We start from the raw sequence: 19,104 nt of genomic DNA, 5'->3' as shown, positions 1-19,104 counted from the left end.
CCCCATGTGTCGGGGCGTGGCTGGTGGGCAGTGGGCAGTATTTCGCTGACGTTGTCCGTGTCAACAGGAGTGCCAGTCCGCACACACACAAGACCGCAATTATGGCAGAAGCAAAAAAGCCCAAATTATATAATTTTCACTCCGAGTGGGAGGATGATTATTTTTGTATCTATTCCAATTCAAAGTCCATCCGTCTCATCTGCAATGCGAGCGTGGCTTTATTGAAGAAGGGTAATTTAGGAGCGGCATTTCAAAACAGTGCACAAACGCTGCGGGACAGAATTCCCTCCTAATTCTGCCCTACGCTCCAAAAGGGGAGGGGCCTGAGAGGACAGCTAAATGCACAGCAGTCCATTTTCACCAGGCCCAACAACAAGAGCAAGGCTGCTACCAGAGCATCTTATCGTGTCAGTCACGTTCTTGAGAAACACATGAAGTCTTTCAAAGACGGCGAAGTTGTGAAAGAAGCATTCATGGAGGCTGCCGACGCGCTTTTGGGGGACAGTAAAAATAACAGTAGCATTTCAACAGGTTTTTGATATAATAAAAACTCAAGTTAGATACCGTTATTAATCAGCTGTAAGTTTTAGTTTGTTTGAACTTATTCATTATAATTATTGTACAAAATGGTATAAGAATGCAAACATTAAGATCTGTTCTGTTTAAATTGATTATAGTCTATTATCAATTCAGGTTAAGAAACTAGTGTTGCTTGCATCCTATTTTAAAGGCATTTCTTTTTATACTCTACTAAAATGCATAAAAAAGGGTTTGATTCTATTAATTTTGTCTTTTTTATTGCACTGTTGCAGCAGATTCCTGTGTAGCTTCAGATCTGAGTTGTCTTATTAGTAAGCCTAATTTATACTTTTGTAGCAACACTATTTTTATATAATGGCAAAGAAAGGGTTCAGAGTATTTTCTTTTTTCCCTGTGTCATATGTGGCAGCACTGTTCAATGTTTCTTGAAAACATTACCCACTGTGGTGACGTGTGAATAAACTCCAACTCTGTATCAACAACACTGTTGTGTAACTTCAGTTAAATACTTGTATGTGTGTAGATTAGAAAGAGGTAAGATAAAGGATCTGCAGTATTTTATGAAGTATTCATCGTACAAAGGTCAGTTTTATACAAGTAGAAGTGTGTATTTACCTGGTAGTAGGCTGTCAGTAATGGCTACGCCTCTCTATTTGGACTGGTAGATCTCGGCAGACTGGCAACTTTAAAAGTAGCTCTCGGTTCAAAAAAGGTTGGGCACCCCTGATCTACATGGTCCTCACATGGCCTGTTGCCAAATTGCAATGTGGCAATGGATGACGTTTCTGCTTTGTTGCTATAATGGAAGAAAATGCTGCCACCCCCAAGCCTGTACTATGGTGCTGCAAAAAGAGACACCCTCCTACGTCAGTGGTGCATTGACGGGCTCTTCATAAACTCGGAATATTGTAGATGTTCTACGTGCGCTGCAATGAGGCAATCAGGAGGGCATAGGTATTCATTCTTACAAGATTTAGACTTTGAATGTGTAAACATTTGATATAAATTACATTAAAAATGATATGCAGTTGTGAAAGATTTAAGATATACAAAATAGGCTATCTAAAGATAAAGTAATTCCTTCAAATATAATTAAATGTACGTGTATCTTTGTACAATCTGAGTAAAACTAGAAACACATGACATTAAGGAAAGGCTTTGGACTTTATAAAAGCTATATACACTGAGATTTGGGAATAACTATGTATATTGTTCGTTACAGTTTATATGTAGATACTGAATTATCTCAAATGGCCCCAAATAGTGGGCACATTGTTCATATTGATAAAAACAAGATTATGCTTATATTATTTACTAATTTCAGATTGGTCTGAAAGGATTTTTTTTTTTTTTCTTTTTTTTTTTCCTTTATTTATCCAGGTAAAATCCCATTGAGATCAATGATCTCTTTTTCAAGGGAGACCTGCAGCAGTAGGTTCCACAAGAAGACATAAACAACAGAACAACAAAAGGACATCATACAGCAAAAATGTACAGGGATTACAATTTACATATTTATATATAAACTTCTTTGGATTGAAACATGCAATGACTGCCTGGGACTTTTTTAATTGTTATTTTTCGTTACCAGTATTGATGATTAGGCTGCTTACATGGATGTAAATGTTTTATCAAACGCACCATCATTCCTGGCCGGCTTTGGGGATGGATTGGTAGGAGCGCTCGTGATTAATGATGAAAACCAGGCCCTCAGTTTTGTCTGCGAGGATAACTTGTGCCTATCTCAACCATAATAAACGCATGTGTACACTGTACATAAGTGGATAAATCCACCTTTAGATACATTATTATATAAATAAGAGACAGAGTCCTTATATTATTTTGTACATGCTAAATTCCCATTTTACGTTTTCTGTGTATCCTGCCAATTCATCAGCTGACTAAAAACTGTAATTTTCTTTATCTCGCGGACTAAAATACGATAATTGCAGGTCTAGTCGCTACCCTCTAACGAAAGAACACTAAGAAAACTTAAATCTAACGTTAGCATCCAAGCATTAAACAGTAGGGTTATCGTATGGGACTGTCTGGCAGTCATCGCTGAGGGCAAAATCACACAGCAAAGTCAGTCTCTGCTGCACGAAGGCTAGCATTAGCTGGCTTTAATTTATGAGAAACGAAGGTATGTATTACAATTAATTATTCACACTGTAAACTGGATATATTGAATGTGACAAAGATGCAGCGCAAGCCAGACGGTCTGCTCATGTTTGTAAAGACCGTTACATGTGTTTGTTCCTCTCTGCTACAGTTTTGACAGCTGCCTTACACAGTACGATGATGTGCATCAAAAGCTAACGTAATGATTGTACGCAGGAGAACTACAATTACATAAATTATGTTTTGTTCTTAATAACGGGTTGTAGAACCCATTATGTATAGCGGCTTTTAAGCCTATATGGTATGTATGCGAATATTATGGATAAAATAATCGAGCTTTCTGGTCGCTTCTTGCAGTCAATCTAGGTAGAACAATAAACCCACCTATCGAGAAGCACTTTCAAAATAAAACATGAATTGCAACGTTTTCTCAACTGGGATATTAAAACGCATACAATGACAGTCTTGAATATAACAATTCGTTTGTGGAACATAGGAAATATCAATCTTATAGGAATATAATGCAATTATTCCTCGAAATAATGGCTTGATGTTTTTAGGGAGTACATAAATGATTATTTCTCGTCTAATAAGTGTTGCTTAGATGGAATTGACTCTATATGTAAATAAAGTGTAGATATCTGTATCTGTTTATGTTCATCACATATCTGTGATGTGTTAATGTGTATGCTTTAGGCTACTATGATTTGCAATTACATATTGTTGTCTTCAGTTTATAGTCATGCACCCCTCAAGGACCCTGGATTGTAATAGATTAATAACAAAAATACATTTTACAAAGGTATTCAAATATATAATAATTGTAATAGTGTGAGAAAAATGTTACTGCCTCCCAAACTAAACACTTTGAAAGCGATGTCATCCTCATTGTTAGTATGAGTATTGATCTAACTGAACTGTTTTATTGAGGTTTTTCGTGAAATTGTTTAGTAATATTACCGACTGACATGTTGGGTGCTTTTATTTTGAAAAATACATTCCTATACCGGAAACCAGTTGCTTCCACCTTCCCGCCGACTTGACGCATGTTCTGTGATACATAGCTGCTAGCTTAGCTGAGAGTCTTGCTTAGCCCGTTTTGTTTTGGTAACGCTACACTGTGTAAAGCTTGCATGGAAGTTTCGGGTTCAAGTCAGGTTAAAGTGCGCCATAAACAACAGGCAGTCTCTCAGGGGGCGCGGGTAAAAGCGAAACAGGCTTTGCCAGCTATGTGTGTTTAGCTAACCATTGACACTTTATATCTTTCTGCAGAAGCACTGTTAAAAAGTGACAACGCAGCGCAGTGAATCATGAATCTGCTATGAATGACTCAGGAGAACATTTGGGGCTTCGTTCGGTGCTGTCCGGGGCTCTTTCAGCCTCCTGGAGGATTGGAGAGGACACCAAAAGGATCATTTTGCCATTCCTGACTTCCTCATTGCCCTGACTGGTGCTGTACCTGCAGGTGTGGACGACATGGCCAGTCCACAGCAGACTGACCTGTCATTTGCGTGGGAGAAGTACATGGATTGTAGACTGCAAGGAGCGGATCTGCAGGTAGGTGCTGCTGTAGGAAGGAAGCTCAGATCAGGGGTCTTTTCTGGGTAGGGATACTTGTATTTAGTTTTCAGGACTATAAGTCAAAGGCAGTGGGGCAAAGAACTAAGTAAATGTACTCAAGTACCCTTTTGAGATATATGTAATTTACTTGAGTATTTCCATTGTATGCTACTTTATACTTTTACTCCACTACACCTCGACACTTGTTTGACGACCTTAGTTACTTGTTACTTTTGCAAGTTCATATACAAACGTTAAATCAACAAATACATTATGCTGTACTATTATGGATGGAGATATCTGGCAGTATAAAAAGGTTTTCAATGTTATCTCATCCTTTATTGTCTGCAAAATTAAAATAATAGACGCATGAATGTATCATTTATTTAAAAACAAGTGATATCATTTATGTTATTACGAATACCACCATTTTGGATAATGAGTACTTTTAGATTTGGTACTTAAGTACAATGCGGGACTTTTAATTGTAACAGAGTATTTCTAAAGTGAGGTATTATTACTTGTACTTTAGTATAACATCTGAGTACTAAAGGTTAAATTATTACTGCATCTAGTGGTAGATGGGTGCTGGTGTCTGTCTGTATTAGATTTGCTTTATTCCATACAATTAATGATTTATTTATCAGGAAATAAGTAAGGGATATGTGGAGTTTAGATTGAGTTCAAAGCTTTTGTGTTTAGAGTATATAGGTGTTTGTACTCTAACTAGAAACGCAACTAAATCTGGACCCCAAAATAGTTCACTTGAAACATATGTAAATAAACTTGCAAGAAAACACAGAAGCCTGTTTTTATAAGATATCCTACTTATAATCATTGTAGATTCGAGGACCTATTTTTTACAGAAATATATATACATTTTAATTGGGAGGAAGTCACAGGGAAAAGAGTCATTCAGTACATGCCAATGCAATTGTCAAAGGAGCAAAACAATTCTCCCTGGGCTAACCATCAATCCTGTAACTGTCCAGATGGCAATTGTAGAGCCAAAACTGAAACTTCAGAGCAGAAGCACGAGCAGGACTAGCAGTGAGTCACTGCACAGAGGTGGAGGCAGGTGTAAACCACAGATTGGTCATTATGAGTGTCGCGCAATAGCACGTCTGTTTTTGTGTCGGTGTGTTACAGAGTGAGAAGCAGTGGTTCTAAACAATCTTTGTCAGGCCGCTGCAGCTCTTTTCTCCCCCCTCCCTCTGTCAGAGAACTAACAGCAGCCTGATCACGAGACTTGGATTAAGATCGGACTCCAGGCTGAGGGATATGACACACACACACACACACCCACACACACACACACACACACACACACACACACACACACACACACACACACACACACACACACACACACACACACACACACACACACACACACACACACACAGCCATTTTATTAGTCCATTACTTCGCATTCATCATGTGTAAAATGTCCTTAAAAAATACAGAATTGCTACATCTTTTTTAAGGGTAATTACTGTTGAGAGATTTATTTAAATGTTTGGAAAAAACGGCTTCCTTCTTCTGTAGTCAGCATGTCTGTGCTGCTGTGTGTATGCTTGGCTGCTTTTGTTAATCATTGTACTGGTTTTGTAAAAAAGCTGCTGTCCTGCTCTCAGTTATTTATTTTTGTTGTCATAGTAATAGCAACGCTCGTACTGCACGAAGCAGTTTCTATGATTGGTAACTTTTTATGTCACTTTTTGTTGCAACAATTCCCTCGGGATGACTGTGTACGCTCCTCCACTTGTCACCTTTGCAGTGATCAAAGTGTGTGTGTGTGTGTGTGTGTGTGTGTGTGTGTGTGTGTGTGTGTGTGTGTGTGTGTGTGTGTGTGTGTGTGTGTGTGTGTGTGTGTGTGTGTGTGTGTGTGTGTGTGTGTGTGTGTGTGTGTGTGTGTGTGTGTGTGTGTGTGTGTGTGTGTGTGTGTGTGTGTGTGTGTGTGTGTGTGTGTGTGTGTGTGTGTGTGTGTGTGTGTGTGTGTGTGTGTGTGTGTGTGTGTGTGTGTGTGTGTGTGTGTACAGCCCTGCTCCTCAGTTTGCTGATATAGCTTTCCCTCCTGATTGAATCTGGAGTAGAGACACAGCGACAGGCCATAGCACTCACATGGATACTGTTGCAGTGTATGCACATAATATTTCTCTCCAGCTAATTCTGGCATTCCCATAAGGGCACAAGTGTACATTTGTACCATCTGTGGCGTCTGCTAGTCAGTCATTGCAGTGGGTCTAGAGGTAAACATGATAAAGTGATGATAGAAACTGTCCAATGACTGAACGGCCATTGTTTTAACGCCCACCAGGCAGCAAGACTCTTCCCTTTTGCTCTACATCTAATTCTTACAGTGAAAAGTGGTTTGCAAAAAGACACTTTCTCCTGCAGTAATCGATAAGATACCACAATAAAAGTGTGGCATTACTGGAGCTGCAGCCTTGCTCCTTCATCTGCATTTTTGTCTCTCATCTCTCTGCTTCTCATCTGCATTTCTATTCGGATGAATCTCTTGTAGGGGTGTGACTCTTTTGGTAGCTCACAATTCAATTAGTTTTTCATTTTGGGGGGCCCGATTCTATTCAAAATCAAGTCTTGTTTTTTAGATTCTACTTGAGTCTGTCAATAATAAAGCCTGGGTAGAATTTAATGGCATGAGAGCCAAGTAAATCGTGTGTAAGATTAAGGAGATTAAAAAATGTATATCGACTGATTGCAATAATGTAAACACACAAGGCTAAACTTAGACTAAAGCCAACATTTATTCATTTATTAGAACGGTTACCTGGCCAGGATCCAGGCAAGGTAACAATGTTTTGTTGCTTGTGGAGTTTTCAGTTTCATTATTAGCCAACAGGATGTTTCCAAACACTGCAGTGGTGTTTGGAACGGTTCACTTTTCTGGTTTTCTGGTACAAAGAGAGTCCAACTTTGCTGCCTCTGCTTCACTCCTATATCACTTTAAATTCAGCTTGATGTAGTCTTGCACTAACAGTCTGCAGAGGAATGGGACTCATCTTGTAAGTATGTTGTTCTGTCAATCCGTTTGTTTTAAATGTGCATTGTGCATACAACGTCTCTATCAACAGATACTTGTTGGTAAAGCCGGTTTAAACACATTGTTTTCACATTGTGGTAAATCTCTGAATCCTTGTCTAAAGAAGATTACACTTGTCAAACAAAGCATAAGGTGAAATGGGGTTAAGGTTACAGCGCTGGGTTACCTCCATCGCCAGAGTTAATTATTGGTCTTGTCTGGCCTGAAAAATATTGTGATATTTGAGTGAAAACACTGCTCGATGTACATTATTTCCTTGAATGGATTATATTAGAAACACTGTACACAATGTGTTTGTATGGCATTAAGATCAGCTTTAATGTACTCTGCTTATCAGCTTTAGCGATAGCAATTAGTGGAATTCACAACAGTGTTTCTATCATTTTTAACATCTGAGCAACTGAAAGCACGGTGAAGTGACAGAAAGTAATTGCTACATGAATGAGTCTCTTGTTGATGTCGTACAGCAGTCTAATTAAATGGAATTAGCGATTAACAGTCTATTTCATTAAATTCAGTTTCTTTCCAATGATGACTTGATGGCCTGATTGTGTCATTGTGTATCATTTAATAGAAACTAGTTCAGCTAGGTTAACACATGATTTATTTAAATCATGTATTTTTGCTTCAATATATGGTTAGCATAACTTGAACTACTTTAATCAAGTTAAATAGAAGTGGAACAGGTCATTGGGATAATCCCCAAAAACTAGAAACTAGAACAATTCCAAATCAACCTTTTTCCCATCTCTGCGTTACCGTTTTTATCCATCTGTAAATATGCCTTTCCTTGCGTTGAACACTAGGGGCTCAACAGTATATTTGAACACAGGAACCAAACTCAAAGGCCAACGGGCCAGGTCCAACCCCTTGCACATTTTTGATCTTGGTTCTTAATACTCTTTCGGCCCGATTAGTTTACGCGGAACTTTCATCAAAGAAAAATGGTCTGGGGGTCGGAAATAGGTGTTCGTATTACTAAATAGCATGCCAACATGTTTGGGAAATTCGATGTAAGATTTGCGTGCAAAGTTTATTTGTAATTTTGTTTCGGGTTTTATCGCATAAGATTGCAAGCCAGTAGGTTTAGCTGTATGGAACATATGAAGGACATGATCAACACATTATATTTTACTTTTTAAATGTCACGCAGAACCAACGACTTGTCATATTCAGGCCTTTAAATCAGTTTCTGTGAGTTGCCTGTATGTTAGCAACTTGCTCAAATGGAATCAAAACTTTTTTTTTATCATTTGATTAACTTAATGCTATGATGCTAGTGAATCTTTTGTAGTGAATCTTTTTATTTGCACTATTTAACTTTATAGGTCTGACCCGTGATGTGATACGTCCTTGTCTAGCCCTCAGTGGAATTGAAATCGATCCACTGCTGTTGAAAAGAATTGTAGAGAGAAATCAGTGTGGAAACAGGACATTAAGGCTCAGCAATATATATGAATTGACATACAGTACATTACCTGTCTTAGCAGTTGAGAATCTGAACTTATGGAAACTTTTTTTATTAGGTTAGTAATATCCAAAGTAATTTAACACTCAAAAACCCACCAAAAAGAATGGAGCTGTCAACTATCACATGTTTTCAGTGTGAGTAATGCCTAACCTCAAGTGATGGGGAAGTTTCACACCAAAAGGTCTTCTTTCATAACTTATTCACTTGAACCAGTGTTAGTCAATCTCAAAATACCAATAGATAAGTGTCAGACCTGTGAAAACAAACACTAGAATCACATGCCTGCTATATATAAAAATATCTGGCAACATATAAGTGGGATGAAGGTTTCATTCCACAGTAAATGAAACACTTGTTTTTTGGTGAATTAACCATGACATGGCTCTGAGTGAAGTTCAAGTGCTGCTTCAAACATTAAAATCGTACAGTCAGGCTCTGTTCATGTGTTTTGTGATCATCACACTCCTTTCCCCAAAGATTGTTGATGATTTTTTTTACTTTATGCAGTGTGACTTTCATGATTTTTGTTATCTTGTTAACCATTCATTAAAGTGAAGTGGCTTTACTCGTGGACCACAGTGCTAGTTTCACATCTGCATGTATTGTTCCGTCTTCAGTTTCCACCTAACTCCTACTCGCTCTGCTCTCCAGGGCTCGGCTGAAGGGTTGAATAATTCATGTCTCTTGCTCCGGGTTGTGTCAGAGTCCAACTGCTGCTCTGTCTGTCTTTTTCCACCCAGTTGCATGTTATGAGGTCAGATCTCTTCCTCAAAAACAGGTTCACTTGGGGAGAAAAACACCAGAACAGGCTGTTGGGATTAACATGTGACCAACAGCTTGATGAAAACAATGAAACAGAAAGTGACACATTTTAATTTCCTGCACAGTGGCTATGCTCGAAAAAAGGATCTGACACTGACAAGAAACCAAGCATGCTTGTTGATGGGAGCCTCTTGACATTTTGCTGTGTCCTAATGGGGGGGAAAGATATTTGTGCTGTTTAGCGAAGCGACTCGGCTCCCTGACTGCAGTTTGTGAGGAAATGCGGAACGTGAGGGACTCCTCATGATGCTCATCACCCAAATGTAAAATTAGATCAGTCGGGATCTTAAACCGGGAAAAAAACATTGCGTAACCAACCAACGCGCCACGTCCTCTCTCACGAGGAAAGTATCACATCGCTTTCACTGCCTCTGCCAAATTGAAGTCTACCCAATTATCCAAAGAGAGCTCGAGAGGAGAGGCTGTACACGTGTGGGTGACTCAGCCATCAGACTCCCATGACTGGGCCTCCCATGATTGCTATGTTGGATGAAGCCAGTATAAAAGTCACAGGTCATGGCGACAACATCCGAGCAATTACGGGAACTTCGGTCGGGGTTACAGTATTCCATCATGTAAAGCCACTCTTTGACTAAAGAAGAAGACAACACAGAGATTTTAGAAGGAATTTCACTGCACCATAAATGTACTTCACAATACCAACACGGTGAAATTACATGATTCTCGATGGCCTAATTAATACCAAGGTAAAAAAACAAAACAATAAATCCACAGTACTTCAACATGCACTCCCTTATTACCTTTTGCCTACTATTTTTGTTGTTATTAGACCGGTCACAATAATGATAAACTGTACCTTTACTCAATACTCAATAGAGCTTAAAGTCATAATAATAGCCAAAGCCAAATACTGCCAACCAACTGCCAACAGCTAAAAGCTCAAATAAACTAGCTCTCCTCTTGCCAATTTCCATACAGATTTGATGTTTACAGTGAAGCATTGTCTCAGAAAAATACATCACAGGATGCCATTAGTCTTGAGACCTGACAGTGTGTCAACATTACCTGGGGTACTTTAGAAAAATGAGTACCGTGACGTTTTGAGAGTTTTGGCGTCAGATATTGTGACATCCCTCGACTTAACTACATAAAAAAGCAAGTGTGAGCAAATATGTTTTCTAACAAAGTATCCTTAAGCTAAAGTCAGAGTCAGGCATGCTGTTCTGTAGATGAAACTGACATCAGACCTTCCTGAACCTGGAAGAAAAACTGCATCTATTTGTCGTCATTCGATTGAACTGATGTATCTATGCTGTTACAGTAATAGCATTTGGGAAACGAACCCCTTGACTTTACACAGCAAGGAGTTAGATGAAAGGAAATGTCTGCATCCCCAAAATGATAAATGATTTTCCTTCAGTCAACAGATCATAAAATAGCCTTATGATAAACCCATAGCTGTTTGTCTCAACCGCCCACAAAGACTGGATGTCTTCATGACAAACGAGAAAATAAAGATGTTGATGACAGCCGAGGAAAGGTCAAAGCTTTCTTTTCGTTTACAGCAATGTGTTCTGGGGGCTTTGCGAACTGTTGATTTCCCCTCCGAGCTGTATTAATCAGTATTGGCAGTCTGTCCATTATCAAATCACGCTGGCTGGTTTGTGAGGAGTGCATTGTAATATTGGATTACAGCCTCGGAGGAAAAAACAACCCTGTTGCTGGGAAATTAGAGTTATCGCGAACCGCTCAGTTTTTCCTTACCCATATGAGGAACACAGCCACAACTGGTGCACTGATAACACAAGGACAAATCCAGTCACTTCAGTTGCTCATTGTGGGAGATTAACTTTAATAGACTGAGTGCACAGCCCCAGCATTTCCCGGGGCTTATTTATTGAACTAATAACGGTTTTGGCAACCTTGAGGCTTTGATTTCCTGCCACTCTCTCCCCCTGTTTATCTTTGCTCTCATCTGTTGCTGTGTTTCTTTGACCTTTTTCTGTTCTTGTCAGCTTTCATGTTTTTCGCCTGTCCACTCATGTCTCTCATGATCCATGCATTTCTTTCTCTTCCTCTTCCCTTTTGTGATGTTGTCCAGCCCTCTGGTGCGCAGTGACTCCCACCCACCTACCTACCTTCCTACCCACCCTCTCCCTCAGTGCTTTGGTGGGCATGGTGCCTCAGCCGCCACCCTCCCCCCGACCACGGTGAGTGTGGTCATCTCTGCAGCGTCAAACTTAACATTTTAGTACCAATGTTTTCATCCTTCAGTCTGTGTATTATTTGCCAGTTTTACACTTCTAATGCCATTGATAGTGGTAACAAGTAGCACAAAGATTGCTTTGAAAGTTTGTGACAAAGAAAGGAAATCGTCTCACCACAAATCTATACAGCGCTGGGTTTTGCCAGAAGAGTAACCTCTGTTCTCACCGTGACATTTGGCAGCAAGAGCAGTGGTGTGACAAAAATGCAGACACCTCCATAACCGATGTAGGAGTTTCCCCTCTTGTGTTTTAGTCATGGAGCAGTGTTTCCCCTACCATCCCTGCCAACGGAGCCCAGCCCCCCCCCCCCCCCCCCCCCCCCCCCCCTGAAATTCAAGGTGTTTTTTAATTTTAAATTTGGAACCAAATTGCAACTACTCTATATCTACTGTCACTTTTCACATTGAACATGTGCTCTTTTATTAAATAAACTAAACACTTTCACTTTAAGTTGTGAGTTTAGTGTTTTTGACCCTAAGAAACACTGATGCATTAATCAATAACAATAATCCACAGCTCCTCTCTGCTCCAGAGGATTAAAAAAAATATATATCCCAATGTCACTTTCTACTATTTAGATTCCTGAATTGTGCCTTTGTAGTAATCTGTGTATATGCAGCTAAATGATTTGCTGTGGTGTTACTATGACACATCACTGTGTACAGTTTCACTATGTTTTACATTTCTCCTACCGGTTTACTATTTTGTGAGGAATCCAAGATATCTTGGTGTAAGAAAAGTGATCAAATAAAAACATTATCATTTTGGTTGATGACTAGTTTTTGTTATAGGCCACCTGTACAGTTGCTTTCATTGTAACTTGTTGCATAATTGATCAAAGTAGACAAATCTAAAGAGCTCCATTGAGTTTTCTTGCGAACAAAAGAAGTTTTGTTAACATTTCTTTTTTTCTCACAGATATTGTGTGTATCCATTTCTTTGAAGAATATGTTTCCCTCATTTTTAAAACATTTGTAAAAACAAATGTTTTGAAATGTTCAAAGCCCACATTTTGTACGTCCTTGTTTGCTTGTTTGTCTTTTTGTTCACTGCCTTTGCTAACCTTTTTTGTTTTACCTGTAGATTAGCGCGAACAATTCTAGAACCCAAAACCACAATGTATAAAGGTCACATTTGAGTCAAATCTTAAGAGGTCCAAACTATTAGATTGTTCTGCTTATTTTGAGAGTTATTTGAAGAGATGTAATTGGTTCATTTCTAAAAGATAATCTTAACAATGAAAATAAAGTTTCCCAATAATTCAGCATTGAAATGCAGCAACATATCATATGTAAGTCTTATAAAGGCCTTGTGACAGTCCTTGTGCCAATGTATTTAGTTAATAAGTCAGTCATTTGGAAATAAATATTTTCTAAACCTTTTTAAATGTCAATTCATTTGATCTGATGAATAACTGTAATTGTTGTTTATTTACTGGCGCCTGCTCAATATCCCTGCTCTAGCCCCTAGGTGAACTATGAGCCACATGTGATGTAAACCTATTGGTACCTATTGTAGAAATCCAACTTGGTTTCCCTTCTTTTTGAGAGAAAGGAGAATATGATGGCAGTTTTGGGTGCGTGGTAAAGAGATAGTCGAAGGATGTAGGTACTTAAGCAAAAAAGGTGAGGTGAGACATTATGTTTGGTATTTATAGCATAGTAGGTTTTTATTTTTATTATGATTAATTATTAAGTATTATTCTTAATATGTATTATTGTTGTTGTTGCTTTGTTGTTTAATTTGATAGTAAAACAAAAATAGTTTTTGTATCCAACTTGATAATTTAATTGACATCTGTTGCTATTTATAAAAAAGCATGCATTGAGTGTCCATACTATTGACTCAGCTGACCATATTGCCAGATTCAAAGTTAACCCACCTCACCTCTGTATGCATCTTGTCTTTTTCTCTGCAAACAAAATCTACCTACGGGTACAAATAAAGAACCTGAACCAGATGTATCTCCCCCCACTTTAGTACATTTCATGCAGGCTCTAGTAAAAACCCGTAGTTTATTCCATTCTGTAACCGCCATGGTGGGTCAGACTGTGTGTAATATGATTGGTACTATGTGGTGTCTATTGTTTGCCTTTGTGACCCAGACACTCAGCGCAGACACTCAGTCAGGGATCAGCGTCGCCTGAATGAGTCCCGCCAGCGGTGTCAGATTAGCAGAGAGGTAAAACTAGCTCCAGGGTGTTGTAAGGGGAGGCTTAGAGTATCCCACGTCTGCCGGGATGATATATGTGGGGGAAACTTCTGAAGCAATGGGAGTCCGGACTCAGAGAGACACGAGGAGAGTTGGAGCTTTGATGGCAAACACTGACGGTTTATTTGGAGCTTCTGCCGGATAATTCACAAGAAATGTCACGGGCCACGGTTTGACCACACGGTTGAGATGCCACAATCTATTCTGAAGAACTCTTCTGTAGTTCGAGGTTTTAGCTAGTTCGGAGTGTAATAATCAACATTCTTTATCAGTGAGACTAAACAAATATGGACCCTGAATCTAACTAGAGCTGTCGTCCATAGAAAAGAATGTGCGCCAAAAGAAGGGCTTCCTAGACGTCCCTGAACAATAAACTACCTCATGTCAGCTGGCAACAACAATGCGCCCAAGCTGCCCCTCCTTAAGAGAGATAGCAGCAATACCCAAGGACCTATGCCGTGGGAAAGGAGACGGTGAAAAGAGGAAAATTATGAACTGTGTCAAAGGTTGAATACCTAAGCAAATTATTCCCCAACAATATATACAAACTGCCCTGGAGCCAATAATGCAGTGAAAAGCAGTCGGCTCAGCTGGCTTTTCTTACTTTCAGGAAAGTCCAGTTTGCCTTCTAGCTCCGGTGGTGAAAGGTTATCTGATTGCTTTATGGTCAGAATATGACTTTAAGCACTGCGAAGAGGATGATTTTATCCTTTTCTTATCTTTGGTTCTCCAGATTTAGGGATTTCTTCAGTGCTACTTAGTTTTAAATAGTAAAATGCTGTGTTGTCTACCAGACTATTGTTCAGAGTAATGAGCTTTTACCTGGAACATGAATAGTGAAAGTTTGTTTAGGGATAAAAAATGAAATGACTTGTTGCTTTCTGAATAATGCTTGTTTCATTTGAAGTGAGTGTTGTACAAATGGCCGTAGTGCATTTGTATTGTGATGTTAGAGACGAGGAATACACTTCAGCACCGTTGTGACTAAATCAATGTTGCAGTTCCACATAACGACATTAGTGTCTGCTACATCAAAATATGACATTACATTACATAACATGGAATCATTGAGGGTAAAGTTATAAAGTGAAAGGGCACTGTTTTTATTTATTGCATTTTTTTGTCTTTATTTCTCTTCACGTGCGTGCAATAATAATCTGGACCTGACTAATGTTGCTGCTCTTCATCTGTCTCCCATCAGGTCAGCCTTCAGTGTCTGGAGAGCTTCCTCTGTCTCTTCCACTATGTGCAGCATCACCCCAACAACAGCAAAGATGCACTGAAATTCTGGTAGGTCATTATAGTAAAATAACATATTTAAATGTACTGTGATGGAGGTGATGGATGCAAACATACCTGCAGTTACTTTGGTCTTTACCAACAAAATAAGTGCAGAGGTGACATCTCCTCATTTGTATGTCCCAGCACCACAGCAGAGGTTGTAGGCATTATGTAATCATGGTGCATTAGCTTCTTGGACTACCTTGCTGCATAGATTTACATATTGATGGGAACATTTTTAGACATTATGCACCTCAAGTGCCTCTAGTTTGTATTCTGCTCAGTGCAACTAAGTGTCCAACACACTCACTACCTTGAATTAAGTAACGTATTATAATTCTTGTGCTACTTTCTGTTTTCCCTCAGCTGAAAAGGGATTACATTCAATGGGGTTTTGGTTAAAAAGCTAAGAAAATGTCCTTATTTAAAGACAAGCTGAAGGCAGTTTAATGTTTCGCTCTGTTAAAACAACCATTAAATGTTAGAGGTTTTCATTTTTTGAGCTTTATCTGCAATAATTGAACACTTAGCTAACAGATGTTGTATTCATGGAACAGTGGGTTTGGTAATGGATTATCATAGCATATGGAGTGTTGGAGGAACGTGTCAATAGATTATCTTGAGAAGGATATATATGAATCTTTGATAACTGTGTTAAAAGGGACCTATCATGCAAAATGCACTTTGTGATGTATTTTATACATCAATATGTGTCCCCGGTGTGTCTCATGCAGCATCAGAAAATAAAACCCTCTCTCAGGGTTCGTACAGGTGCTGGAAATCCTTGAAAATGCTTGAAATGTTATGAGGTGTTTTCAAGGTTTGAAAAGTTCACGATGGGAGAGTCTGCGCTGACGAGCCACATGAATGGTACGCCGTAGTAGAGCATTTTGGATTAGGCTAACGTTGCACGTTACGTTTGTTTAGGCTAACGTTAGCAAGCTGAATAGCGAACTCGATGAGGGATAATAATAATTGCAGGGGACAATAATTTCAGAGGAGCGTACCTACTGTATGTTAATATGTGCGTTACAGTTGCCATCCTGTGGTGTTCAGAGGATGAAGCACTCACTGTTGTAATTCAACCCAGTCTCACGGCATTTTGTGTTATAGTCACGAAATATAATCTATTGATTCGACACAGAACGATTTTAAAAGGAAGCTTGCGAGTGTGTGTGTGTGTGTGTGTGTGTGTGTGTTTGTGTACAGGGGAAACACTCACAAGAAACACCGGCTGTTGTTATGCTTGCTGTGACATTAAATTACTCTGTTCTCCGCTTGTAATTATGCCGTTACAAGCTTCAGAGTTGTATTTATCATCTGAATTTGCTGAAACAAGTTTAATATTCTTAAAGCCAATACTTTGTTGATTTGAAAACAAACTGTCCCGGACCCTGCCGTGTTATCTATGATTACTATATGCCTTACATTCATAATTTCAGCCGGAGGGAGGGGGAGCGGCGTTGCGGAAGAGCATGGTGCGAGTGAGAGGTGCCTGTCTTCTTCCCTTTACAAGCTTCAAACATTTATTTATCATGAGATTTTGGCAATAACAGTTTCATATTCTGAAAGCCAAGACTTTGTTTATTTAAAATCAAACAAAACACCTGAACCCTGAAAAACTAGTTTTTTTACACAAATCCATGGGTTTTTTTTTTTTAAATGAGCCGTTGCTACTTTTGACTGATTTCGACAGAGCGGGTCACAAATAATAACAAATTAGAAGGAAAACAATATATACAGATTTCAGTATTCTGAGGCTTTGAGGCCCATTTATTTTCCTCACAGACGGCAAAAAAAAGCCGGACATTATACGATTTTAAAATAAAAACAATAATCGTGGCTTGATATTGAGTAAGAACCATAGACTGTATATATATATATATATAGGTAAGAACATGTTTTTATGAACCACACAGCTTTTGGTCTTCCAAGACCCGACCGGACAAAAAGACGCAGGCACGAAACATACTACCAATACAATACATACATTGCTTTTAAAATCGTTCTGTGTGACATGAAAAAAAGGGGAAAATCGTGTTGGTGAACACAAATCAATAGATTACATTTATTTCGTGACTATAACACGAAATGCCGTGAGACTTGGTTGCATAATTAGACCTTAGCTTGTTAGTATGTTACAAATTATAAACTGAGGATTTGACGACGGTTGATAATTTTAGAAACAGGCTTTTATATAAAATCTTGAAGTATTATACAAGTAAAACTACATTTGCTTTAATCCCATGTAATTGTAGAAGAAACACAGTCTTCCTTTGAAGATGTATATGACAGGTGTCTTGAGTAGTCAACATTACCTTATCTTGTACTTGAGTAAAAGTAGAAGTACCAGAGTGTAGGGATACTCTGTTACAAGAATAAGTCCCTCAATCAAAATGTTCCTCAAGTAAAAGTAGAAAAGTATTAGCATCAAAATATAGTTAAAGTAGCGACAGTAAAAGTAGTCATTGTGCAGATTGGTCCATTTCAGAATAATATATATGATATGATGATGCCTATACATGGATCGGATTTCGAGGCGTAGTCGTGGGGGAGGGGGTCTGCAGTTCGGTGGACTAAGGATTGCACCACTGCTTTTTGCAGATGATGTGGTTCTAATGGCTTCATCGGTCTGCGACCTTCAGCACTCACTGGATCGCTTCGCAACCGAGTGTGAAGCGGCTGGGATGAGGATCAGCACCTCCAAATCTGAGGCCATGGTTCTCAGCAGGAAACCGATGGACTGTCCACTCCAAGTAGGGAATGAGTCCTTACCCCAAATGAAGGAGTTCAAGTATCTCGGGGTCTTGTTCTCGAGTGAGGGAACAATGGAGCGTGAGATGGGCCGGAGAATCGGAGCAGCAGGAGCGGTACTGCAGTCGCTTTACCGCACCGTTGTGACGAAAAGGGAGCTGAACCAGAAGGCAAAGCTCTCTGTCTACCCTCACCTATGGTCATTAAGGATGGGTCATGACCGAAAGAACGAGATTGCGGATACAAGCGGCCGAGATGGGTTTTCTCCGCAGGGTGGCTGGTGTCTCCCTTAGGGATAAGGTGAGAAGTTCAGTCATCCGGGAGGGACTCGGAGTTGAACCGCTCCTCCTTCGCGTCGAAAGGAGCCAGTTGAGGTGGTTCGGGCACCTAGTTAGGATGCCACCTGGGCGCCTCCCTAGGGAGGTGTTCCAGGCACGTCCAGCTGGGAAGAGACCAAGGGGTAGACCTAGGACCAGGCGGAGGGATTATATCTCTACGCTGGCCTGGGAGCGCCTTGGGATCCCCCAGTCAGAGCTGGTTGATGTGGCCAGGGAAAAGAAAGTTTGGGGCTCTCTGCTGGAACTGCTACCCCCGCGACCCGACCACGGATAAGCGGGAGAAGATGGATGGATGGATGGATGGATGGATGGATGGATGGATGGATGGATGGATGATGATGCCTTACAGATCTACTTTTAAACTTGGTTTTCTTTTCTTTAATTGTTCATCCTCATGTAGAATGCTATTACGAAACACATTTGGTTGTTTATAGCATAAAGAACATCTGATTTAATGTGAGGTAGGGAAATAATCATTTGAGTATAAGTATGTGTATATAAATATGTAATTTACAACAGCTGTAAGATGCTTGAAAAGTTTGAAAATGCACCTTGAAAATGCTTGAAAAGTGCTTGAATTTGAAAAAGGTGTAAGAACCCTGCTCTCTCTTTTCCTCCGTACCCAAATCTTTTAAAAACGGGTGTACAACGAGCGGATACAGATTTCCATCCGAACTGACGTCAAATCGGCGGCGGACCCACAGAAAGTT

General features: G+C 39.5%; 1 protein-coding gene across 9 annotated transcripts in view; it reads left to right on the top strand.

Moving 5' to 3' along the window:
* Window positions 1-2,570: 2,570 nt before the first annotated feature.
* Window positions 2,571-19,104, top strand: part of lyst (lysosomal trafficking regulator) — a 78,169-nt gene continuing 61,635 nt past the window's right edge. For 5 of the 9 annotated variants that reach the window (XM_034227357.1, XM_034227340.1, XM_034227330.1 and 2 more), the window contains exons 1-3: window positions 2,571-2,683; window positions 3,934-4,218; window positions 15,223-15,311. In XM_034227357.1, coding sequence (XP_034083248.1) covers window positions 4,138-4,218; window positions 15,223-15,311 — 170 coding nt within the window. In that variant the 5' untranslated portion in view covers window positions 2,571-2,683; window positions 3,934-4,137. Of the gene's footprint in view, window positions 2,684-3,718; window positions 4,219-7,148; window positions 7,251-11,643; window positions 11,753-15,222; window positions 15,312-19,104 lie in introns of those variants that run through there. The other 4 variants (XM_034227371.1, XM_034227324.1, XM_034227379.1 and 1 more) reach the window with 4 other exon arrangements.

This window comes from Gymnodraco acuticeps, unplaced genomic scaffold (assembly GCF_902827175.1).
Source record: "Gymnodraco acuticeps unplaced genomic scaffold, fGymAcu1.1, whole genome shotgun sequence".
NCBI lineage: Eukaryota > Metazoa > Chordata > Actinopteri > Perciformes > Bathydraconidae > Gymnodraco > Gymnodraco acuticeps.
Note: the sequence above shows the minus strand (reverse complement) of the source record. Positions and strands in the feature narration are given on the sequence as shown.